The sequence below is a fragment of the Oncorhynchus kisutch genome, linkage group LG8 (assembly GCF_002021735.2).
Source record: "Oncorhynchus kisutch isolate 150728-3 linkage group LG8, Okis_V2, whole genome shotgun sequence".
In the NCBI taxonomy this organism is placed as follows: Eukaryota; Metazoa; Chordata; class Actinopteri; order Salmoniformes; family Salmonidae; genus Oncorhynchus; species Oncorhynchus kisutch.
In genome coordinates, this window is record NC_034181.2 from 38,686,766 (window position 1) to 38,712,900 (window position 26,135).

General features: G+C 43.4%; 1 protein-coding gene across 2 annotated transcripts in view; it reads right to left on the minus strand.

Annotated features, from left to right (window-relative positions):
• The window catches only part of trpm3 (transient receptor potential cation channel, subfamily M, member 3), a 211,583-nt gene that overhangs the window by 22,087 nt on the left and 163,361 nt on the right, over window positions 1–26,135 (minus strand). Inside the window, exons 15-21 of one of the 2 annotated variants that reach the window (XM_031830291.1) lie at window positions 23,507–23,799; window positions 16,606–16,834; window positions 14,968–15,132; window positions 4,757–4,897; window positions 3,098–3,226; window positions 2,466–2,717; window positions 398–572 (exon numbers count right to left, since the gene is read on the minus strand). In XM_031830291.1, the coding sequence (XP_031686151.1) occupies window positions 398–572; window positions 2,466–2,717; window positions 3,098–3,226; window positions 4,757–4,897; window positions 14,968–15,132; window positions 16,606–16,834; window positions 23,507–23,799 (1,384 nt within the window). Of the gene's footprint in view, window positions 1–397; window positions 573–2,465; window positions 2,718–3,097; window positions 3,227–4,756; window positions 4,898–14,931; window positions 15,133–16,605; window positions 16,835–23,506; window positions 23,800–26,135 lie in introns of both variants that reach the window. The other variant, XM_031830293.1, reaches the window with a different exon arrangement.

Here is a 26,135-nt window from a genome sequence, read left to right on the forward strand (position 1 = left end):
ACATGCACGCACACACTCTCTTACAAAACTGATGGTGTATTCAGAGAGCAATCATATATCTTATTTCACTAAATTACTAGCAATGTTACCTGCTGTTACACATCACCTGACCTTATCAATGAGATAAGGTGAGCTTTTAGTGATCTGTCCTCAGGTTTTGTCCGAAAATTGAATATGGGTATTTTTTAAATATTGCAATATTGCATTCGCATGACCCGTGTGAATAAGAACGAACCAGGTCACCAATGTATTTTTTTGAGCTAATAAAGTTCCCCCTGAAACTGGGGACTGACATGAGAGATTCCAAGTGGCATTTCAGCACCTGGATGACTTCAGCTAGTCTGATGAGTGTGCGTGTGTGTGGGTTTGTGTGTGCACCCCCCCAATGTGGGCTTACGGTCGATCTGGTCGGCGAACACCTCTCCATAGATCATCCAGTAGGGCATGAAGAATATGTTCCGAGCCAGCATCCAGGACGGGTCCTCATTGGGGTTCAGGATGGCCTGCCGAGCCACCCCAAAACTCATCAACACCACCAGCATGATTATCACAAAGTACATCATGTCAATCATCTGAGAGGGAGACAAAAAAAAGAGTGGGAGTGAGGGAGGAAGGAGAAAAAAAGAGGGTGAGAAGAGGGAGACAGGGAGAATGTTAGCTGACTGACTACTCCTTAATTAGGAAAAACAACTTTTAGCCACTTCTGTGCTGGTTTTCTGTTACTATATCAAAGTGATGTGTGTGTTATGTTGTAATCTCAAACAGCTCTCTCAGACATGGGAAGCTAACAGACACCTCTGTCCTTTGATTCTTCCCCTCACCTAGTCTTCTTGACACTGTTATAACACACTCTCTGATCATTCATGAGCAAAGACAGAATAGAGTTGAGGCTAAGGGCTTTTGTCAGGACACAATGTGCCGAACACATACTCAGGACTTCGACTCCCTATAAAAGGAACTTGATATAACTCATTCATATTTATAGCTACACTATACGGTTTCTTCGGAAAGTATTCAGACCCATTGACTTTTTCCACATTTTGTTACGTTACAGCCTTATTCTAAAAGCAATCTACACACAAAACCCCATAACGACAAAGCAACAACAAATGTTTTTTTTTTTTTACAAAAGTTTGCAAATATATTAAAAATAAAAAACAGAAATACCTGATTTACATAAGTATTCAGACCCTTTATCATGAGAGTCAAAATTGAGCTCAGGTGCATCCTGTTTTCATTGATCATCGTTGAGATGTTTCTACAACTTGATTGGAGTCCACCTGTGGTAAATTCATTTGATTGGACATGATTTGGAAAGATCCCACAGTTGACAGCGCATGTCAGAGCAAAAACCAAGCTATGAGGTTGAAGGAATTGTCTGTAGAGCTCCGAGACAGGATTGTGTTGAGGCACAGATCTGGGGATTAAAGGTCCCCAAGAACACAGTGGCCTCTTCCTAGAGCTGGCCGCCCTGCAAAACTGAGCAATCAGGGGAGAAGGGCCTTGGTCGTGGAGGTGACAAAGTACCCAATGGTCACTCTGACAGAGCTCTAGAGTTCCTATGTGGAGATGGGAGAACCTTCCAGAAGGACAACCATCTCTGCAGCACTTCACCAATCAGGCCTTTATGATAGTGTGGCCACACAGAAGCCATTCCTCAGTAACCTCATGACAGCCCACTTGGAGTTTGCCAAAAGTTACCGAAAGACTCTCAGATCATGAGAAACAAGATTATCTGGCCTGAATGCCAAGTGTCACATCTGGAGGAAACCTGGCACCATCCCTAAGGTGAAGCATGGTGGTGGCAGCATCATGCTGTGGGGATGTCAGCAGCAGAGACTGGGAGACTAGTCAGGATCAAGGCAAAGATGAACGGAGCAAAGTACAGAGAGATCCTTGATGAAAACCTGCTCCAGAGTGCTCAGGACCTCAGATTGGGGTGAAGGTTCACCTTCCAACAGAACAACGACACTAAGCACACAGCCAAGACAATACAGGAGTGGCTTCGGGACACTGGCCCAGCCAGAGCCCGGACTTGAACCCGATCGAACATCTCTGGAGAGATCTGAAAATAGCCGTGCAGCAACACTCCCCATCCAACCTGACAGAGCTTGAGAGGATCTTCAGAGGAGAATGGGAGAAACTCCCCAAATACAGGTGTGCCAAACTTTTATTGTCATATCTAAGAAGACTCAAGGCTGCAATCGCTGCCAAAGGTGCTTCAACAAAGCACTGAGTAAAGGGTCTGAATACTTATGTAATTGTCATATTTCATGTTTTTATTTGTAAAAAATTTGCACAAATTTCGAAAACTATTTTTGCTTTGTCATTATGGGGTATTGTGTGTAGATTGGCCTGGTGTAAGCAATGACTGTATGGACTTTCAACCATTTTTAAATCCATGACACGGAGTGTGCAAGTGCAGAGAATCGGGACACAGCCAGTGGCACATCCCGCCCTCTCACCATCTTGCCGATCATCATGACATATGGGCCCAGGTACTTGTTGACGCCAAAGATGTCGAGCAGCCGGATGTACCAATAGATAATGTTAACGCAGTAGATGACCCTTCCGTAGCTCATGAATGGCGGCTCCTGGAGACGGAGAACCATGCCCACGGAGAAAATGAGTATGGCCATGAGGTCCGTGATGTTCCAGTACTCCTGGAGCCACACCTTCACCTTCTGCAACAGCTTCCCTGGCTCCGACATCAGAATCTGGGGAGGTAGACATGGAGGGAGGAATGGAGGGAGAGAGAGGGAAAGAGAGGGAGACGCATTTCAGTGTGCTCGCCAAAAGAGGGCAGTGTGAGCCCATTTATTAAAGGTCACAGAGCGTCCTGAAGACTGTTCTACATAAATGGGTAAAGGTTTGGACACAGTAATGAACGCTTATATACATCGTTTTTTGCTCATGTATTTTATTTGATCTTGACCATTGGAAAATCTGTGGTTAATTGACTAGATTGACACACTTCAAAATGTGCAACCCCCCCTCTAGCATTTATCTGTGTTATAAATCAAATGTGCATATGTTTGACTGTATTGAGAACTCCATGAGTTCAGTCATCTCTCTGCATGTGTGTGCCCTGCCCTACCTCTCTCATCTTCTCGATGCCATTGGTGAAGATGTAAGCGATGACAATCCACTCCTGCGGTGAGGGCCACAGGTCCATCTTCACCAGCACAATATAGTTAAACAGCATCAGATACGCCACATAGGCCATCTGGGGACAAACACACAGTGTCAGGGCCTCTCAGAGCACGTGGGGGGTCTTCACTGCATTCAGAGGGTCTTACAGATGACAGGTAGGTTGTTGGGAGGTTGGTCTTAATGGGGCAATCTGCAGTCGAAATAATAACAAAGCGGATTCCCCACCACTTTTGGTAAAATGCTGAGCGATGGAACTGGAGAAATGGAACCACTCTCACATTCATAGACATAGCAATGGAAGCAAGGCCATGCAAGATATCAAAATTATAGGTAAGCATGTTTTGAAGCTTTTTTTTGTAAAGCATTTACATTTACAATGTTTACTAAACATTGGAGTAAAACAAGCTTATATTTTGGGTTCTGATATGGTATGACAGTTGAACTAAACACATAAGGCATTCATAAATGATATTCTTTGAGAATCAATGGGTATATACAGTATCATTAATTGATCAATTCTAAAAATGGATGTGGCAGCTGCTGATTGCCCCTTTGAGTAGTCTTAAAAGGCAATCAAATTGTTTTAGCAAGGAAAGTTAGGTTGCACTGCGGTATAGGCAGAAGATTTCTTAGTACCCATCACTGTACATAATGGTATAACCTTTAGAGTCTCAAGACAATCCAGAGGTGAGGCATGTAATGTAGTGACCTCATGGAGCCTGCTTTACAAACTAGTCTAGTTAGTGGACCCTTTCCAGTCTCAAAAACTTACTACAGAATTTGTTTTAGCAGGTAAGTTGACTGAGAAGACATTCATATTTACAGCAACAACCAGGGGGATAGTTACAGGGGAGAGGAGGGTCGATGAATGAGGCAATAGAAAACTGGGGATGATTAGGTGGCCATGATGGTATGAGGGCCAGATTGGGAATTTAGCCAGGACACCAGGGTTAACACCCCTACTGTTAAAATAAGTGCCATGGGATCTTTAGTGATCACAGAAAGTCAGAACACCCGTTTAACAATCCATCCGAAACACAGCACCCTACACAGGGCAATGTCCCTGTGTAGCGTGTCCCTGTGTAGTTTCAGAGGCAAGCCAGAAGTAGGACGCAGGGTTGTAATGTTGCTGACTGAACTGGATCCCACAGCAGGGAGCTAAAAAGTACAATACAGCGTGACAAGACCGAGCATCTGTCGCTAAAATGAATCCATACATTTTACATGGGATTTTTCTGACCGGCACGGCGATAGAGAGGGAGAGAACGGCTTTCCATTAAGAGTTTATTTTTTACCTCCATGAATACGAGATAACCCTGCCTGCTAGGAAGTGATTGTGATGTTTTCATTGGATCGGCAGATTGAAAGAGGCAGCATGAAAGATGAAGACATCGATATTGCCAAATTAAAATGTCCAGCCTGTAGATACGATGCACGCAGACAATGCACACAGACACAGAAGCAAGCCCTGGGTCACACACTGCATCTATCCACTGGGTTCTCAAAAGGGTTAATTGTGAAGGGGTAAGGTTCTACATGAAATCTTTTTAATTCAGAAAACCCTATGGTTCTAGGTAGCAACACACCCTGACAGCAGACTCACTGTGTGAAACCAGAACTTGACGATGGGGGCGTTGTAGAACTCGTAGATCTTCCGGCCCATGGGGATGAGCCGGTGTCTATTCTGGACCTCCCCCACACCCTTCTTACGAGACGCCTCCGTGCTTACCTTACCCAGCATGGCCTGGGGCATCCCACCCAGAGAGACAGAAAGAAAGAGATGGAGAGAGATACAAAGATACAGGAGAGAGAGAAGAAACAAATGAAAAAGCATTAGAGCTGTTCCTACAGTACACGTTAGTTGAATGAGCATAAGCAAGCACAGGCAAACTCATTCCGAATGTTGCATGTTAGGGACATTGAGTGCTGGTGAGGATGATGACACATGACGGAGACAAACACTTACGGATCGAGTCTCAGACGACAGTGACGGACAGTAGAGAGAAAGAGAGAGAAAAAGAGAGTGAGAGAGAGAGAAAGAGAGAGAGAGAAAGCAAAGAAGAGAGAGGACAGCAAGGAGGACAAAAGATGTCTGACGTCCATTTCTAGGACTCACAGTAACATAGTTTGTCATCCATGACAGGGAGTGTCAAATCCCAGAGGTTATGATCATGGATGCCCATACCACAACACACCGCTGAGGAGTCAGCAAGTTGTATTTTATTGTCTTGTATTGCATGTTTTGGGAAAACGGAGATACACCTCGCGATGAAAGAGCCAGATGCATGTGAAAATCACAATGCCATGCCAACATGCATATTTAAACTGCATCTGGGTTGGGAGTGTCAGGGATTACAGTGTGTTTTTGGAGGCATCTGAGGATGACTTGCAATACAATACCGATGTATGTAGCATAGCATGTATTTGTATGAACCTGTCTGAGTCATAGTTCGGTTCTGGGCTGCATTTGAACATTCAGAAACCAGCAGATCACAAGGGCAAGCGGAAGAGCTCATGACAGATGTAATCCTTTGGCAGAGTTTATTTTTGGGGTGTCGAAGAACTCTCTCATCAGCATTCTCATAAACTCCTGTTCCCAATGAGATTTTGCGCCGGCTGGCTGACTAAATGCAGATGACAATATGTACCACAATGTCTATTTAGATGGACCGAGTCACCAATTGCCAGTTCTGTATCAAGCGAGGGTGTTCAAACAGTCAGGCTGTGTCTGAAGTGGAACACTATCCCCTATATAGTGTATTACTTTGGGCCCTGGGCACGGTTTTCCGATAGCGATGGAACTTAGCCTTGCGAGTGTTTTAACAATGCATCTTTCCAACAACGGCCCAAAACACCACGCAGAGTGAACGTTTGGTAAGTGCTTCGCTGAGGCATGTGTCAAAACTGATGGGCCTGAAAAGAACGGCTACGCTGCTCTTTGATCAGCTTTCTCCATTCAAATCTTACCTTAACATTAGAATTATTGCACAATACTGATGACGAATCAGCTCCTAGCCAGATATTATTACCTACGGCTGCAAATATTAGGCGGCTTATTGCTTACCCTATAATAATTCACTAAATCCACATTTGGCACATCGTTGTGCACGTTAGGCTACACATCATAACATGTATTAAGACCAATTACAGACTTCATCATACAAGTAACAAAATGGAACTCAAACGATTAACAGTATTTCAATATGATTGAAATAGGCCTATAACCTAGGCTATTTATATTTGAATGCACCTATTTTTATTTTATTTCTTTATTTTACCTTTATTTAACCAGGTAGGCAAGTTGAGAACAAGTTCTCATTTACAATTGCGACCTGGCCAAGATAAAGCAAAGCAGTTCGACAGATACAACGACACAGAGTTACACATGGAGTAAAACAGACATACAGTCAATAATACAGTATAAACAAGTCTATATACAATGTGAGCAAATGAGGTGGGAAGGGAGGTAAAGGCAAAAAGGCCATGGTGGCAAAGTAAATACAATATAGCAAGTAAAACACTGGAATGGTAGTTTTGCAATGGAAGAATGTGCAAAATAGAAATAAAAATAATGGGGTGCAAAGGAGCAAAATAAATAAATAAATACAATTAAATACAGTTGGGAAAGAGGTAGTTGTTTGGGCTAAATTATAGGTGGGCTATGTACAGGTGCAGTAATCTGTGAGCTGCTCTGACAGTTGGTGCTTAAAGCTAGGGAGGGAGATAAGTGTTTCCAGTTTCAGAGATTTTTGTAGTTCGTTCCAGTCATTGGCAGCAGAGAACTGGAAGGAGAGGCGGCCAAAGAAAGAATTGGTTCTGGGGGTGACTAGAGAGATATACCTGCTGGAGCGTGTGCCACAGGTGGGAGATGCTATGGTGACCAGCGAGCTGAGATAAGGGGGGACTTTACCTAGCAGGGTCTTGTAGATGACATGGAGCCAGTGGGTTTGGCGACGAGTATGAAGCGAGGGCCAGCCAACGAGAGCGTACAGGTCGCAATGGTGGGTAGTATATGGGGCTTTGGTGACAAAACGGATTGCACTGTGATAAACTGCATCCAATTTGTTGAGTAGGGTATTGGAGGCTATTTTGTAAATGACATCGCCAAAGTCGAGGATTGGTAGGATGGTCAGTTTTACAAGGGTATGTTTGGCAGCATGAGTGAAGGATGTTTTGTTGCGAAATAGGAAGCCAATTCTAGATTTAACTTTGGATTGGAGATGTTTGATATGGGTCTGGAAGGAGAGTTTACAGTCTAACCAGACACCTAAGTATTTGTAGTTGTCCACGTATTCTAAGTCAGAGCCGTCCAGAGTAGTGATGTTGGACAGGCGGGTAGGTGCAGGTAGCGATCGGTTGAAGAGCATGCATTTAGTTTTACTTGTATTTAAGAGCAATTGGAGGCCACGGAAGGAGAGTTGTATGGCATTGAAGCTTGCCTGGAGGGTTGTTAACACAGTGTCCAAAGAAGGGCCGGAAGTATACAGAATGGTGTCGTCTGCGTAGAGGTGGATCAGAGACTCACCAGCAGCAAGAGCGACCTCATTGATGTATACAGAGAAGAGAGTCGGTCCAAGAATTGAACCCTGTGGCACCCCCATAGAGACTGCCAGAGGTCCGGACAGCAGACCCTCCGATTTGACACACTGAACTCTATCAGAGAAGTAGTTGGTGAACCAGGCGAGGCAATCATTTGAGAAACCAAGGCTGTCGAGTCTGCCGATGAGGATGTGGTGATTGACAGAGTCGAAAGCCTTGGCCAGATCAATGAATACGGCTGCACAGTAATGTTTCTTATCGATGGCGGTTAAGATATCGTTTAGGACCTTGAGCGTGGCTGAGGTGCACCCATGACCAGCTCTGAAACCAGATTGCATAGCAGAGAAGGTATGGTGAGATTCGAAATGGTCAGTAATCTGTTTGTTGACTTGGCTTTCGAAGACCTTAGAAAGGCACGGTAGGATAGATATAGGTCTGTAGAAGTTTGGGTCAAGAGTATCCCCCCCTTTGAAGAGGGGGATGACCGCAGCTGCTTTCCAATCTTTGGGAATCTCAGACGACACGAAAGAGAGGTTGAACAGGCTAGTAATAGGGGTGGCAACAATTTCTGCAGATAATTTTAGAAAGAAAGGGTCCAGATTGTCTAGCCCGGCTGATTTGTAGGGGTCCAGATTTTGCAGCTCTTTCAGAACATCAGCTGAATGGATTTGGGAGAAGGAGAAATGGGGAAGGTTGGGCGAGTTGCTGTTGGGGGTGCAGTGCAGTTGTCCGGGGTATGAGTAGCCAGGTGGAAAGCATGGCCAAGCCGTAGAAAAATGCTTATTGAAATTCTCAATTATGGTGGATTTATCAGTGGTGACAGTGTTTCCTATCTTCAGTGCAGTGGGCAGCTGGGAGGAGGTTTTCTTATTCTCCATGGACTTTACAGTGTCCCAGAACTTTTTTGAGTTAGTGTTGCAGGAAGCAAATTTCTGCTTGAAAAAGCTAGCCTTGGCTTTTCTAACTGCCTGTGTATAATGGTTTCTAGCTTCCCTGAACAGCTGCATATCACGGGGGCTGTTCGATGCTGATGCAGAACGCCATAGGATGTTTTTGTGTTGGTTAAGGGCAGTCAGGTCTGGGGAGAACCAAGGGCTATATCTGTTCCTGGTTCTAAATTTCTTGAATGGGGCATGTTTATTTAAGATGGTTAGGAAGGCATTTAAAAAAAATATCCAGGCATCCTCTACTGACGGGATGAGATCAATATCCTTCCAGGATACCCCAGCCAGGTCGATTAGAAAGGCCTGCTCGCAGAAGTGTTTCAGGGAGCGTTTTACAGTGATGAGTGGAGGTCGTTTGACCGCTGACCCATTACGGATGCAGGCAATGAGGCAGTGATCGCTGAGATCTTGGTTGAAGACAGCAGAGGTGTATTTAGAGGGCAAGTTGGTTAGGATGATATCTATGAGGGTGCCCGTGTTTAAGGCTTTGGGGAGGTACCTGGTAGGTTCATTGATAATTTGTGTGAGATTGAGGGCATCAAGTTTAGATTTTAGGATGGCTGGGGTGTTAAGCATGTTCCAGTTTAGGTCGCCTAGCAGCACGAACTCTGAAGATAGATGGGGGGCAATCAGTTCACATATGGTGTCCAGAGCACAGCTGGGGGCAGAGGGTGGTCTATAGCAGGCGGCAACGGTGAGAGACTTGTTTTTAGAGAGGTGGATTTTTAAAAGTAGAAGTTCAAATTGTTTGGGTACAGACCTGGATAGTAGGACAGAACTCTGCAGGCTATCTTTGAGGTAGATTGCAACACCGCCCACTTTGGCAGTTCTATCTTGTCTGAAAATGTTGTAGTTTGGAATTAAAATTTCTGAATTTTTGGTGGTCTTCCTAAGCCAGGATTCAGACACAGCTAGAACATCCGGGTTGGCAGAGTGTGCTAAAGCAGTGAATAGAACAAACTTAGGGAGGAGGCTTCTAATGTTAACATGCATGAAACCAAGGCTATTACGGTTACAGAAGTCGTCAAAAGAGAGCGCCTGGGGAATAGGAGTGGAGCTAGGCACTGCAGGGCCTGGATTCACCTCTACATCGCCAGAGGAACATAGGAGGAGTAGAATAAGGGTACGGCTAAAAGCTATGAGAATTGTTCGTCTAGAACGTCTGGAACATAGAGTAAAAGGAGGTTTCTGTGGGCGATAAAATAGCATCAAGGTATAATGTACAGACAAAGGTATGGTAGGATGTGAATACAGTGGAGGTAAACCTAGATATTGAGTGATGAAGAGAGAGATATTGTCTCTAGAAACATCATTGAAACCAGGAGATGTCATTGCATGTGTGGGTGGTGGAACTAATAGGTTGGATAAGGTATAGTGAGCAGGACTAGAGGCTCTACAGTGAAATAAGCCAATAAACACTAACCAGAACAGCAATGGACAAGACATATTGACATTAAGGAGAGGCATGCTTAGTCAAGTGATCAAAAGGGTCCAGTGAGTGGAGAGGTTGGTTGGGGATCACGGTGATTTAGACAGCTAGCCAGGCCATCGGTAGCAAGCTAGCATAGGATGGAGGTCTGTTGTTAGCCACCTCTTGCGTTCCGTCAGTAGATTAGTGTGGTTCCGTGTGGTAGAGGGGATTCATCCGAATCACACAACAACAACAAAAATAAAAACAATAGATATAGTTATAGAGGCCCAAGAAGAAAACATAATAATAATAAAAATAAATAAATTGTCCGATTGTCTATTCAGATAGCAGCCGGTAAGACAGCTAACGGTTAGCAGGCCGCAGATGGGCGTTCAGGTAACGTCGCGACGGAGGAGCCAGCCGGATAACTCCTTCGGGTAGATAACGTCGGCAGTCCAGTTGTGAAGGCCCGGTGGGGCTCCGCGTATGCAGTAAAACGGGTCCGGATAGGTGACTGCAGCCCAGGAGTGATTGACGGAGCTGGCTAGCTCCGGAATAATTGATGTTTGCTCCGGAATCGACGAAGGCCGATAGTCACACGGATAGCAGCTAGCTAGCTGTGAGATCCGGGTATGAATGTCCAGAGAGCAGTCGAAATCCAGGGACATGAGAGAAAAATTGGTCCGGTATGTTCCGTTCCGAGCCGCGCTGCGCCGTACAGAACTGGCGATAGATTTTCGAGCTAAAGGATAGCTGATGACCACAAACCGTGGTTAGCTGAATACTAACGATTTGCCAGTAAATTAGCTTCTGGCTAGTTTCAGGCTAGCTTCTTGGAGTTTCTGGCTAGCTTCTGGCTAGTTTCAGGCTAGCTTCTGGCTAGCTTCTGACTAGTTTCAGGCTAGCTTCTTGGAGCTTCTGGCTAGCTTCTTGGAGGATTACAGATTTGAGGTAAATAATACTTTTTTATAAATATAAATTGGTGAGGCGGGTTGCAGGAGAGTGTTTTGAAGATGAGTTGATGGAAAATAAAATTTAAAAAAAAGTTGTAAATATATATATATACAGGACACGACAAGACGAGGACAAAAGACGTCTGAACTGCTATGCCACCTTGGTGACCTCAGTTTTAATTTGAAGCATCTTCTTATTTGTAGTCAACTTAGTTCAGAAGTTATTGCAGTCACAGAGAGGCGGATAAACCGTGTGATTCTATGTTTAGCAGAGATCTTCTGTGTATAGAAACGTGGGGAGGGCAAAAAGGCATCTAACGACGCACTTCGCCGTTCTACGAGTGGTCTGAGGAAGGCGTTCGATTACGAACGTTTTCAAGTGCAACGTCACCAACGATGGTTTTGGGAAACAGCTCTGAGATTTAACGATGCTCCTACGAAGGTTTGAGCAATGAACTTAGCCTTAAGATGCTTTTGCGAAACCAGGCCCTGGTCAAAAGCGGTGCACTACACAGGGGATAGGGTGCCATTTCAGACACACCCACAGACTGTGCATCAGCGCAGGCCAGGCAGGCAGGCACAGTTAGTAACCTGAGCAGCTTAAAGCTGCTGCCGTAAATCAGATGAGCGACACTCTCTCTTAGCAGCATGCAAGTTGATGCGCGGTTGCCAGCGCCACTGGTGAAAATGAGGGGCAGCAGTCGCATATGGTACTGTACCTCTAGTAAGACCTTGGCTAGGAATGGGAGAGAGGGAGCGAGATAGGGGAGCGAGAGAGGGGAAAAGACAAAGAGAGTGAAAGGAACAGGGAGAGAGAGAGAAGGGGGGAAGGGAAAGAGAGACAGAGAGGGAGGGAAAGCAAAAGAGAGGGGGAAAGGGAGAGGGACACAGAGAGAGAGAGAGAGAGACATACACAACGAGCCTAGGCCGGCAAAACAGACTGAGACGTTACAACTCCACAACCACGTCTTCGGCTGCGACCACAGGAAATGAGAAGCGGGACAACAGGTAGGTTTGGGGGCAGGGCAGAGCTGTTCTTACTGCCCCTCTGGTTGGCCGTAATAGGGTAGGGACTAGGCTTGGATCAGTGTGTAGGGACAATAATAATGGAGTGTGTTTGTTACAGTTTTTCTCAATTTCTGAAACACTAAAACCCATTGGCTGAACAAAGTTCTCAGTTGCCTGGACTCATTTAGCTAATTATGCAGTCTGTTGTCAATACCTTAAACCATTTCACATGGTAAAACACAATTTGTAGGTATCACTTAGACTTTTCAGCAAAACTCTAAACACATTCTCATTCTCAAAACACATTCTGCACTCGAATGCACATGTCATCCATACTGGTAAACACAAGTGGCAACAATCAAATGCAAATAGAGAACATATGTCATTGATTGAACACAACCACTCATAATTGATTTAACCTGTTTCAAATGATGCGACACAACCAATATAAGCCAGTTCAGAGAGCAAACAGGTTGTTGAAGTTGGGAAGGAGAAAGTCTGAGAATGGATAGAAGAAACAATGTGAGAGGACGAGTGTGTATGCGAGGTGGGCGACGAGGAGGGCAAGAAAGAGGAAGAGGAGGACGAAGAGGAAGACAAAGAGTGGAAATATCTGATGAAATTCGAGCAACAGTTATAGACCAACAGTTATAGTTATAGTTATGTTCTTGTCCATGGACTGACAATGAGGGAAGCGGGACTTAGAGTGCAAACCCATTTGAGCCGATTTTCTGTGTCCACCATAGTAAGGACATTCAGAGAAGAGAACAGGTACAGGATACTACTGTATTTTTGTAATTGTAAATTTACTGTACTACACTATATGCAGCTGTTTCAATAGACCTTTGTAAAGTTAATCACTGTATGTATTGTACTGCATGAATATGTTTTGTAACTGCACAACTACTTTTTGTAGAATTGCAAGGCTGCCACATGCAGGTGGAAGGACAGCTATATTCACTCAGGAGCAAGAGGCCGTTATAGTTGGTCCTTCAAGATAATGCAATACGACTCAGGAACGAGTGATACAAGACAACACACACTTCCAGGGATTCGACAGTGTGAGCATTTCCACAATTGACCGTGTCCTCCATCGTAACAGGATGCGAAGGAAACAAGTATACAGAGTACCTTTTGAGCAAAACTCACCAAGGGTGAAAGAACTGTGAGCTCAGTATGTGCAAGTAAGTGTACATTCAGAAACATTTACTGTAATCCAGATTGTCTACAGTACTAACACATACTATGTGAATGAAATTACTCTTCAGTACATACAATGTATGTGAATCAGAAGCCTAATTGTACTCTACAGTATAGCACTGTCTCTGTACGACTTACAAAATCCGACATACAGTATGTTGTATTTCTACACAGACAATATTTGACTTGGAATCCTTGGACAGACCCCATGAGTTAATCTTTGTTGATGAAGCAGGCTTCAATCTAACAAAGAGGAGAAGGAGAGGCCAAAACATGATTGGACAGTGGGCCATTGTTGAAGTCCCTGGTCAACGAGGTGGCAATGTCACAATCTGTGCTGCTATCAGCAACCATGGTGTTCTACATCACCATGTTACACTCGGGCCATGTAACACCCAGCACCTTCTAAGATGTATTGCCAATCTAAGAGATATTTTATTTGAGCAGCAGGTTCAAGAGCAGCAAGGTCAAGAGCTAAATGAGAATCCCATTCCCACCTATGTGATAGTGTGGGACAATGTCAGTTTCCACCGAGCTGCTCAGGTAAGGGAATGGTTTAACATCAATGGGCAGTTTATGAACTTGTACCTCCCTCCATACTCGCCTTTCCTGAATCCGATTGAGGAGTTTTTCTCCTCTTGGAGATGTAAAGTGTATGATAGACAACCCTACATCAGAGTAAATCTGCTGCAAGCCATGGATTTAGCCTGTGGTGATATAGGTGAGGAATCATGTCAGGGCTGGATACGGCACACAAGAGGCTTCTTCCCCCGTTGCCTCAGGAGGGACAATATTGCTTGTGATGTTGACAAAGTGCTCTGGCCTGACCCAGCCCAATGACAAGAAGAAGCACATTGATCACATGTTTACTCCTTTGATTTTTGTCCCTTTTAGTATTGTATACTGTAGTACAATGCATTGTAGGCTGTATACTGTACAATGGACAAATTGTATGGCCCTGAACATTGTGCTTTCCAATTATTAACAGTACTGATTGCTGCAGGGTACAGTACTGTAAAAAATAGGGGTACAAGGAGGAGGAAGAACAAAAAACAAAATTGCAAAGAGCAAAGCAGAGTCGTAATTTCTGATCAATTTTGAGCTACTATGATAGAACATGTTTTCGTTCATCAAAAGACAATGACGGAAAAATATTATTTTTTTTTGTTGATTAAAAAAGAACTTCTCCCTGAGAATGTGTTTTCTATTTTTCAGGTGTATTGTTTACTGACTGCTTGAGAGTGTATATCATTTTGATCACCTTGTTTATGATTTGAGAGCAGTGTTTGATTCTGAACACAGGTAAAACTGTTTTGAGGCGAATGTTTCATTTTGCGAGAGGAGTCAGAGGTTATGTAAATAGTGCTTGAAGATGAGGTTTGGAGCAAGGTTTCAGAAATTGTGTTTTAGCAATTGAGAAAAACTAGAGAGAGAGAGAGACTAAAGTGTGTGTACTTTAAGCTGGACAAAGAAGTCGCCCCTTACCACAGATCTGGGGGTGGTGGGGGGGGGGGGGGGGGGTTGAAAATATATCTGACCATGAAAAGCTGGGCAGGGGCAACTGTGCTTCGAATTTTGTTTAGTTGAGGGGCAGGAGCTGGCTAAGGGTGTGTTCGAAATGGCCCCCTATTCCCTATATAGTAGGGAATACTAATAGGCTTCCATTTCAGACGCAGCCTGCGTGTGTATAGTCTGAAGGCAGGGCTGAGGTGGGTGCTCTCACCACGGAGTTGTACTGCGTCTCACAGTAGGATCTTACTGTGAACTCCATGTCCTCTTCCTCCTTTTCTTTGGCGGGCTCGGGCTCTTCCTCCTCCTTCTCCTGCAGGTAGGTGTCCTGGTCCTGAGGCATGTACGACATCTCATCCTTGTTCTTAAACTCCAGACTCAGGATGGACGGAGGCAGCAGCAGGCCCAAGATCACCTGGGCAGGGGGGGGTGGAGTTAGACACATGGAGGGGAAATACACACAAACAGATACAGTGGCGCTGCTTCAAAAGTTGTCACGTGGCACGACGTTGGGAGAGTTATGGTCATATTGCGTGGGTCCACTGCATGTCAGTGTTTTCGCCGATCAAGTGACAAACTTGTTCCTTTCCATTCTTCCCAAAACAAATGTTATGAATACCCATGGTAATACCCATACTATGGTAAATCCCTCACATCTTGCAACTTTGATATTAAAAGTTGCTCAAATGTCTTGTTGAACCAGTGGATGTATAAAGACACAGGTGAGCACACACACATCCACGCCACACACACTCCCAAATACACACATACACGCAGACACCACCATTCGTATCCCACATGTCCATATTATTTTGGAGCTCGTCACTGTGAAATTGCATAATGCTATGGCTGACGTGCAGTGAGATAGTTTGCGTGTTTGATGCAGTGGAGACGAGGGAGCTTATCTGAGAATCAATTAAAGAGGCATTAGTCCAGACAGCTAGAGATGGTTAGAGTAGCAGAGAAATGAGAAGAACTCACAGCCAGGGGATAAAGGATATAATCAAGCTGTTAACACCTCCACTACATTAAAGTCAGACAAAAGGGGGATGAGGGGCGTGAGAGAGGGGGATGAGGGGCGTGAGAGAGGGGGATGAGGGGCGTGAGAGAGGGGGATGAGGGGCGTGAGAGAGGGGTATTAGGGAGTGGAATGTAAAGGGAAGTGTCGTTAAACTGTAGAGGGAGATATCTGTTTCAGGTCTGCGGCAGAAGGCCAGAGTCGAATCCATTAGTGCACACCGTAGAAAAACATTTTGCAACAAAATACGAAAACAAGCGTTTCTCATTGGACAAGTTCAGGTATTGCCTTCCTGTTTCAGTCTGTTTTCTTCCGTCTGGTGCCTAGTGAATACAACCCAGACAGGGAGGTGTGTGTGGTGGTGCTTTATAGGTCATGAATGTGTCTGTTTACCAACCAGCTCTATACTGCACCTGGATTCATCCTTGATCCTTCCTACACACAACCAACCAGCGGCCCCATGCACAGCTACTCAAAATAAGAAATGACTGTGCCCTTTCATGACCTAAGCAGCTGTATGCTGTCAAACCTCAGCCAACTCATTGGCTAACCTACTTGCCTGGGCTGAGTAATAGCACAAACCTTTACAGTGTAACTGTAGGTGAGTAAATCAAGATGAACAGTGTTAGGAATGGTCAAGCGACAGCTCAAATATGGGATATCATTAGCCATTATGCCCAGTGGGTCAAACAGGGTAATTGCAACACGTTTTTCCAGCTGGGTATAGTAATGCTTCACCTTCAATTAAAATCTACAGTAGTCTACAATCAAATCTACTTCCATAAGTATGTCTGTCAGTCAATCAGTCAGATGGTCAACCTCTGAAACCCCATTTAGACAATGCACCGTGTGACCCCTGGCCCTTCTGACCTTCAGCCCAGAGTTCTTGCGCATGCGCAGGCGTCCCATCCACATGTCAGTGAGCAGCATCTGGCTGCAGGTGTGGGCGATGAAGTCACGGTGCTTGGCGGCCACGGCCAGCTGCAGGCAGGTGGCATTACTCCAGTTCTTCAGCTCATAGGTCAGCAACTTCATGGCCATCTGCTCGTCCTGCTTGTATGACTGGTCCAGCAGCTCCACAGCCAACTGTCCAAACTCTCTGAAACACACACACATAGGATGTCACACAGTGAATGTTTGAGACGAACTACGCTACATTGCAGTTTGACATATAAACATAATTAACTGTTATACCATGGCATTGCGAAATACCCCTTTCTGATTGGCTTGAAGGGCATTCTAGAGCGTGCATTATTTCCCTATAACGCACAGTATATTTGCACGGTAGAATTCAATGGCTATAGTTTATTTTTACAAGATTTGTTTGAGCTGCTTTTGAATGTGAAAGTCGAATTGAAAACAGTATTGGTATTGTTGATTGTTTATTTTATTTTTTATAGTAAGCTAGGACTGATGGTTTGATTAGCTAAACTAGCAAGTCTGTTTGTTTGGATACCACAGCAACTACTGTAGCTATCTAGTAAACCTGCTAGCTGCTTTTTAAAATACATTTGTCCTTTATTTTGTTTCAACTTTATTTACTTCAGTGGATGTTGAACACATTTCTACCAGCAAATGAACATATTTCTAGTGGCAATTATGTTAAATTATAGCCATGGTATGATTTGAATATTTTGGTAACCTGTTGTATCATACAGCACCAACATTAAAGCACAAACATTAAAATTCCATAACACACCCATATAAGTGTTCTGAGAGAGATGCTAACAGAGCGTTCGCAGTCTGTTTTCTAGGCTGTGCCTCTTATATCATGGAAAGTTTTGCTACACACATGGAAACGCACATATACAAACACACACGCACGCACGCACGCACGCACACACACACACACACACACACACACACACACACACACACACACACACACACACACACACACACACACACACACACACACTTTATGTACACACACTAGTCAAAGGATTAAGATAAGACTTCAACAGCAAGCTGGTCAAAATCTCTGCGGAAAATACAAACCAAATGGGTTTGCACTTGGCAGAAAGAGTGGTGTCAGGGCTTTGAGGAGTATGGCAGTATGTGTGTGTGTGTGTGGCACCTGGGAGTTCTTTCCTATTACCAACTTCCAACATTTCCATAACAGTATTTTTAATTGAGCAAGAACACACACACACACATACTTTCATCCCACACACATGCCATTAGCTAAACTACATGTGTGTCATTAGCTAGAGTATGTGTGTTGGTATTATTAGTTGCATTTATCTATGACGGTCCTATGAGATCTGTGTGTTATCTAAAGCAGGTCACGATGTGAGGAGGAGTGTGGATGCTGCTCCATTGCAGACTCCCTGCTCAACTTTAATCATTCAGAAGAAAACTTTCCATAAGAGGCACAGCCTAGAAAACAGACTGCGCACGCTCTGTTAGCATCTCTCTCAGAACACTTATATGGGTATGTTATGGAATTTTAATGTTTGTGCTTTTCTTATAACTATTTTCTGTGTTCTATCTATGTGCTGTTCTATAAACCAATTTCTGTGTTCATGCAAGTGGCTGAACAAATCCTCACTATCAGCAGCTGCAATTTCACAGTACCCCCAGACCTTGTTTTGAGAATGAACGAAAGATATCTCAGTTTCAAGGTCTCAGCTTAGAGATAAGAAGCCTCGTGAGATATTGGTCTGTCACATGTTGTGAACCAGTATTGGTCAGTCACATGAATGAAACAAAACAGAAATTATTAATGAATTATGCTAAATCATGCAAATGTAACTTGTCTGTGTATAGCCATATATAAGACAACTGCTGGGACTGCCCAGACAGAGCTCTTGATTGACATGTGTACTATGGTGCATTGAGTTGGTTGGAACCTCTACAGCGTCCTGACAAATAAACAATGATTCATTTAAGATTGACTTTGAGTGTCCCTTTGTAAGAATTTCCATGGCAATTTTGTGTCACGAACTGGATTATGGATTCTGCCTGAGGAGCTTTCCAGTGGGGGTCTGTGAGGAAAACTGGTGTCACATTTTATGAAGCGCATTTTATGAAGCATTTAATGTCCCTCACATTCCGATCTGACCAAAAGAGGACGAGGACCCAAGCAGACCAGACCCTTGCTATGAGCCTCCCAGGAGGAGACACATCATCTGCGAACAATTGACGGCAACTGATTTCAGTAAGTCAATGTAAATGAACCTGTATAAATATATATACGTATATACAACCAATACAAATGTACATAAAGATGTAGAAGCAGGGTACTATTGTGTATAATACTATGACGATCTGATGAAGTAAGAATAGAAAAATAATAATAATATACAACCTGCACACCCACACGTAGACGTACGTGAGTGGTGAAAAAAGTATTCTGAGGAATGTTCAGAATGGTCCGTTTATGGGCCATTTGAGGTATGATAAGGTTAAAGCGTTATATGCGACTTGACTTTCCCATAACCAATAAAACTATAAAGAGAAAAGTAGAAGATTTCCTCCAGCCTGGTAATGCATTATGAAATAAGCCCATACCTTGTTAAATAGAACCAATGATTTTCTGTATTCATCTACTCAAGTTTAAAGTGTTAGGTAGAGACTTATTATGGACAGAGCATGCCATCTACTGGGGACTGAGACAGTGTCAACAAGTTGATATATATTGATCCCTCCAAAGCATTACACAGAATCTCAAAATAATTCACATTTAATAAATATTGAAGCAGAAAGTGAGATAGAGATTGGGAATAATAATATAGAGTAGCTTTTTGAAGGTATACACACTGAAATCAAACAGGCTGTGAGAAACACAGTGGGAAAATTAGGGACAGTTTGTACATAATTGTATGTCAATGCAACAGGTCAAAAAGTTTAAGATTACAAGAGAAGTGTTTACTTTAGAAGGTGCCCAACTCAGCTTTACCGTATCATCTGATATGTCTGAAGTAAAAATGTGTCTGAAGTATAATTCTGTATACACAATGATTTATTGAGACTTCCCACCCAAGATGCAGTAAACTCAATTAATGATCACAACATTTTAGGGCGGATTAAAATGTAACATAGTTTATTTTCTTTCTTCCAGGACTGATGGAATGTCCGCTACCAAGGATTGTTTTTCAAGTTGATCAATGATTCTCCCTTTGAAAGGCTTCATGAGGCAATGCCTTGGGAGAACAGTTAAAAGTGCCCTGATCCAGCTATTAAGGGACCTCCCAAATTAAGCAAGGCCTGGCCATTTTGTTTGTCTTTTACCCTACAAATTTTGCCACACACACATGCCAGTACTCACACACAACCCACTTGTTAATGAATATTTATTAGTGGTTCATATTCTGTTTGATTTAGAAGTGTGTTTGTGGTGTTTTTTCACGGGTTAGAAAGGATGCTGTACTCAGATGATCGTTTCTATTGTCAGAGTCTTGGTTGCACACATGTAAATTCTCTTGATTAGAAGAAATGTACTGAAAACCCCAATGTAAACCTAATACACAACATGTTTGAAATGTTTGAAATATCTTTAAATAATGTCTGATGTGCAGGAAAACAAGCACTCACTTAATTGGGCTGACTGACCTCTGACCTCTGTTCTGACTTCCTGGTGAGGCCTGATCACCTCATTTTTAAAAAATGTTTATTTCACCTTTATTTAACCAGGTAGGCCAGTTGAGAACAAGTTCTCATTTACAACTGCGACCTGGCCAAGATAAAGCAAAGCGGTGCGACAAAAACAACAACACAGAGTTACAAATAAACAAACGTACAATAACACAAAAGAAAATAAAAATAGATATATGTACAGTGTGTGCAAAGGTAGAAGAGTAAGGAGGTAGGCAATAAATAGGCCATAGAGGTGAAAATAATTACAATTTAGCATTAATACTGGAGTGATATATGTGCAGATGATGATGTGCAAGTAGAGATATTGGGGTGCGAAAGAGCAAGAGGGTAAGTAATAATATGGGGACGAGGTAGTCGGGTGTGCTATTTACAGATTGGCTGTGTACAGGTACAGTGATCGGTAAGTTGCTCTGACAGCTGATGCTTAAAGTTAGAGAGGGAGATATACAGTTGAAGTCGGAAGTTTACATACACTTAGGTTGGAGTCATTAAAACTTGTTTTTAAACCACTCCACAAATGTCTTGTTAACAAACTATAGTTTTGGCAAGTCGGTGAGTCATTTTTTCAACAATTGATTACAGATAGATTATTTCACTTATCATACACTGTATCACAATTCCAGTGGGTCAGAAGTTTACATACATTATGTTGACTGTGCCTTTAAACAGCTTGGAAAATTCCAGAAAATTATGTCATGGCTTTAGAAGCTTCTGATAGGCTAATTGACATAATTTGATTCAATTGGAGGTGTACCTGTGGATGTATTTCAAGGCCTACCTTCAAACTCAGTGCCTCTTTGATTGAAATCATGGGAAAATCAAAAGAAATCAGCCAAGCCAAGAAATTCTAGATATCCACAAGTCTGGTTAATCCTTGGGAGCAATTTCAAATGCCTGATGGTACCATGTTCATCTGTACAAACAATAGTACGCAAGTATAAACACCATGGGACCACGCAGCCATCATACCGCTCAGGAAGGAGACGCATTCTGTCTCCTAGAGATGAACTGTGGTGTGAAAAGTGCAAATCAACCCCAGAACAACAGCAAAGGACCTTGTGAAGATGCTGGAGGAAACAGGTACAAAAGTATCTATATCCACAGTAAAACAGAATGCGTCTCCTATATCGACATAACCTGAAAGGCCGCTCAGCAAGGAAGAATCCATTGCTCCAAAACCACCATGAAAAAACCAGACTACCGTTTACAACTGCACAATTTTGGGATAAATGTCCTCTGGTCTGAACTGTTTGGCCATAATGACCATCGTTATGTTTGGAGGAAAAAAGGGGAGGCTTGCAAGCCGAAGAACACATCCCAACCGTGAAGCACGGGGGTGGCAGCATCATGTTGTGGCACCCCTGTGGCACCCCCATAGAGACTGCCAGAGGTCCGGACACAGGCCCTCTGATTTGACACACTGAACTCTATCTGAGAAGTAGTTGGTGAACCAGGCGATGCACTCATTTGAGAAGCCAAGGCTATTGAGTCTGCCGATAATAATGTGGTGATTGACAGAGTTGAAAGCTTGGCCAGGTCAATAAAGAAGGCTGCACAGTACTGTCTTTTATCGATGGCGGTTATGATATAGTTTAGGACCTTGAGCGTGGCTGAGGTGTACCCATGACCAGCTGGAAACCAGATTGCACAGTGGAGAAGGTTACTATGTGATTCGAAATGGTCGGTGATCTGTTTATTTACTTGGCTTTCGAAGATTTTAGAAAGGCAGGGCAGGATGGACATAGGTCTATAACAGTTTGGGCCTAAGGTATCTCCCCCTTTGAAGAGGGTGATGACCGCAGCAGCTTTCCAATCTTTGGGGATCTCAGACGATACGAAAGATAAGTTGACTAGGCTAGTAATCGGCAGATCATTTTAGAAAGAGAGGGTTCAGATTGTCTAGCCCAGCTGATTTGTAGGGATCCAGATTTAGGGAGAGGTTGCCAGGTGAAAAGCATGGTCAGCCATGGAAAAATGCTTATTGAAATGATTGATTATCGTAGATTTATCGGTGGTGACAATGTTTCCTATCCTCAGTGCAGTGGGCAGCTGGGAGGAGGTGCTCCTATTCTACATGGACTTTACAGTGTCCCTGTCACGTTCTGACCATAGTTCTTGTGTGTTTTCCTTGTTTTAGTGTTGGTCAGGACGTGAGCTGGGTGGGCATTCTATGTCGTGTGTCTAGTTTGTCTATTTCTATGTTTGGCCTGATATGGTTCTCAATCAGAGGCAGGTGTTAGTCATTGTCTCTGATTGGGAACCATATTTAGGTAGCTTGTTTTGTGTTGTGGTTGGTGGGTGATTGTTTCCTGTCTTTGTGTTCTCTGCACCAGATAGGACTGTTTCGGTTTTGCCACATTTGTTATTTTGTATTTGTGTTCATGTTTAGTTTTCTTATTAAAAATCATGAACTCTAACCACGCTGCATTTTGGTCCTCCTCTCCTTCGACGGAAGAAAGCCGTTACAGTCCCAAAACTTTTTGGAATTAGTGCTATAGGAAGCAAATTTCTGTTTGAAAAAGCTAGCCTTAGCTTTCCTAACTAACTGAGTATATTGGTTCCTGACTATCAGCAGCTGCAATTTGGCAGTACACCCAGACTTTCTTTTGAAAGTATGAAGGAATGAAGGATTCATCAGTTTCAATGTCTCAGCTTAGAGATAAGAAGCTTGTGAGGTATTGGTCTGTCACATGTTATGAACCAGTATTGGTCGGTCATATGAATGAAACAAAATGGTAATGATTAGGTAATTATGCTACATCATGCAAATATAACTTGTTTGTGTAAAAACATCTGCTGGGACTGCCCAGGCAGAGCTCCTGATTGACATGTGCACTATGGTGCATTGAGTTGGTTGGAACCTCTACAGCGTCCTGACAAATAAACAATGATTAATTTATGAATGACTTTGAGTGTCCCTTTGTAAGAATTTCTATGACAGCTGTATGGATGTGTGTGTGTGTGTGTGTGTGTGTGTGTGTGTGTGTGTGTGTGTGTGTGTGTGTGTGTGTGTGTGTGTGTGTGCTTGTGCATGTGGGTATGTTCAGTTGTGGGTATGCAGATGTGTCTATGTGTGGCAAACTCTACAAACGATTATGTGTGATTGCTTGACTGATTACATGTGTGTGTTTCTTTTCAGCTCTATGTGTATGTGTCTTGTGGTCTATAGTACCTGGAGTTGTGGTTCAGCTCCTGTGAGATGTCGTCCACCATGTCGTTCTCGGAGGCCTCGTGGGCCATGGCCTTGCACAGCTTACAGGCCACCAGGGCTTTGGCCATGGCCTCCTCCCCGTGCTGCCAGAAGAACAGCGCCATCTTCTGTCTCTTCATCAGCACGGCCCACACCATCAGCTCGTGGAAGGGGAAGGGGAAATGGTTGATCTCAGGGTCGTCCAGGTCAATGTCCACCTCCTCCTCCCGCTTACGTGTAGTCTTCTGGCGACTCCTCCGGATCGGCATGTCATCCTGCCTCAGGCCGCACAAGACGAGAGCAGAGACATGGATTCATGGGTTTTTGGATGTGATGCTCAGCCTTTGCCCATCGAGGGAGACAAACATACATTTAGAGAGAGTGTGATCATGTAATATAATTCACACTGGCTAAGGCCTTGGAGAGATGGATGAAGTACCATGGCATGAAAGTACTGAGAGTTGAGAACTGTGAAAAGGCCTTGGTGTTTAATGTCTGGGAATGTGATGAAAGAAATACAATCTGAAATAAATCCTTCTCTCTACTATTATTCTGACATTTCACGTTCTTAAAATAAAGTGGTGATCCTAACTGACCTGAGACAGGGAATTTTTACTAGGATTAAATGTCAGGAATTGTGAAAAACTGAGTTTAAATGTATTTGGCTAAGGTGTATGTAAACATCCGACTTAAACTGTAGCTCAGGTGAATCCTGTTTCCATTGATCATCCTTGAGTTGTATCCACAACTTGATTGGAGTCCACCTGTGTTAAATTCAATTGATTGGAGATCATTTGGAAAGGTACACGCCTGCCTATATAAGGTCCCACAGTTGACAGTGCATGTCAGAGCAAAAATCAAGCCATTAGGTCAAAGGACATATCCGTAGAGCTCTGAGACAGGATTGTGTCAAGGCAAAGATCTGGGGAAGGGTACCAACACATTTATTCAGCATTGAAAGTCCCCAAGAACACTATGGCCTCCATCATTCTTAAATGGAAGAAGATTGGACCCATCAAGACTCTTCCTAGAGCTGGCCGCCTGGCCAAAATGAGCAATCAGGGGAGAAGAGCCTTGGTCAGGGAGGTGACCAAGAACCCGATGGTCACTCTGACAGAGATCCAGAGTTCCTCTGTGGAGATGGGAGAACCTTCCAGAAGGACAACCATCTCTGCAACACTAAACCAATCAGGCCTTTATGGTAGTGAGGCCAGACGGAAGCCGGTTGGGTTGGTATTCTTGGGGTTGTACTCATCCTTCTTCTTCCTCCAAAAATGGCGAGTGGAGTTTAGACTAAAAAGCTATATTTTTGTCTCATCAGACCACATGACCTTCTCCCATTCCTCCTCTGGATCATCCAGAGGGTCATTGGCAAACTTCAGACGGGCCTGGACATGCGCTGGCTTGAGCATGGGGACCTTGCGTGCACTGCAGGATTTTAATCCATGACGGTGTAGTGTGTTACTAATGGTTTTCTTTGAGACTGTGGTCCCAGATCTCTTCAGGTCATTGACCAGGTCCTGCCGTGTAGTTCTGGGCTGATCCCTCACCTTCCTCATGATCATTGATGCCCCACGAGGTGAGATCTTGCATGGAGCCACAGACTGAGGGTGATTGACCGTCATCTTGAACTTCTTCCATTTTCTAATAATTGCACCAACAGTTGTTACCTTCTCACCAAGCTGCTTGCCTATTGTCCTGTAGCCCATCCCAGCCTTATGCAGGTCTACAAATGTATCCCTGATGTCCTTACACAGCTCTCTGGTCTTGGCCATTGTGGAGAGGTTGGAGTCTGTTTGATTGAGTGTGTGGACAGGTGTCTTTTATACAGCTAACGAGTTCAAACAGGTGCAGTTAATACAGGTAATGAGTGGAGAACAGGAGGGATTCTTAAAGAAAAACTAACAGGTCTGTGAGAGCCGGAATTCTTACCAGTTGGTAGGTGATCAAATACTTATGTCATGCAATAAAATGCAAATTAATTCCTTAAAAATTTGATTTTCTGGATTTTTGTTTTAGATTCTGTCTCTCACAGTTGAAGTGTTCCTATGATCAAAATTACAGACCTCTACATACTTTGTAAGTAGGGAAACCTGCAAAATCAGCAGTGTATCAAATACTTGTTCTCCCCACTGTATATTTATTTATTACCTTGCACTTACCACATTTATACCTTCAAGTCACTTTGTTTCTAAGGACTTTGCCTTCAGTTACCATAAATGTTTGTATTAAAAGGGCGGTGTCTGTTTCCAAGTAGATACAATGTAGTTACTTGTGAAATACCACCACATTGGATGACTCCATCTCATGAAGACAACAGTAAATATGTCTGTGATCTTACCATGTTGTTTCACTTACAGGGTAGATACAAGGTAAGAAGGCTTTAAAATGAAGCCATTGCTAATACCATGCAAACAACAGATACTTGCAGGTCATTGATGCTCTTAATGATTTAGTCAAATTATTGTGTAGACATAATGTACCAAGTAATTTTCCTATAGTTACTAGGTATGTACAGTGCCTTCAGAAAGTATTCGCACCCCTTGACTTTTTCCACAGTTTGTTGTGTTACACTCTGAATTTAAAATGTAATAACTGACCTATACACAAT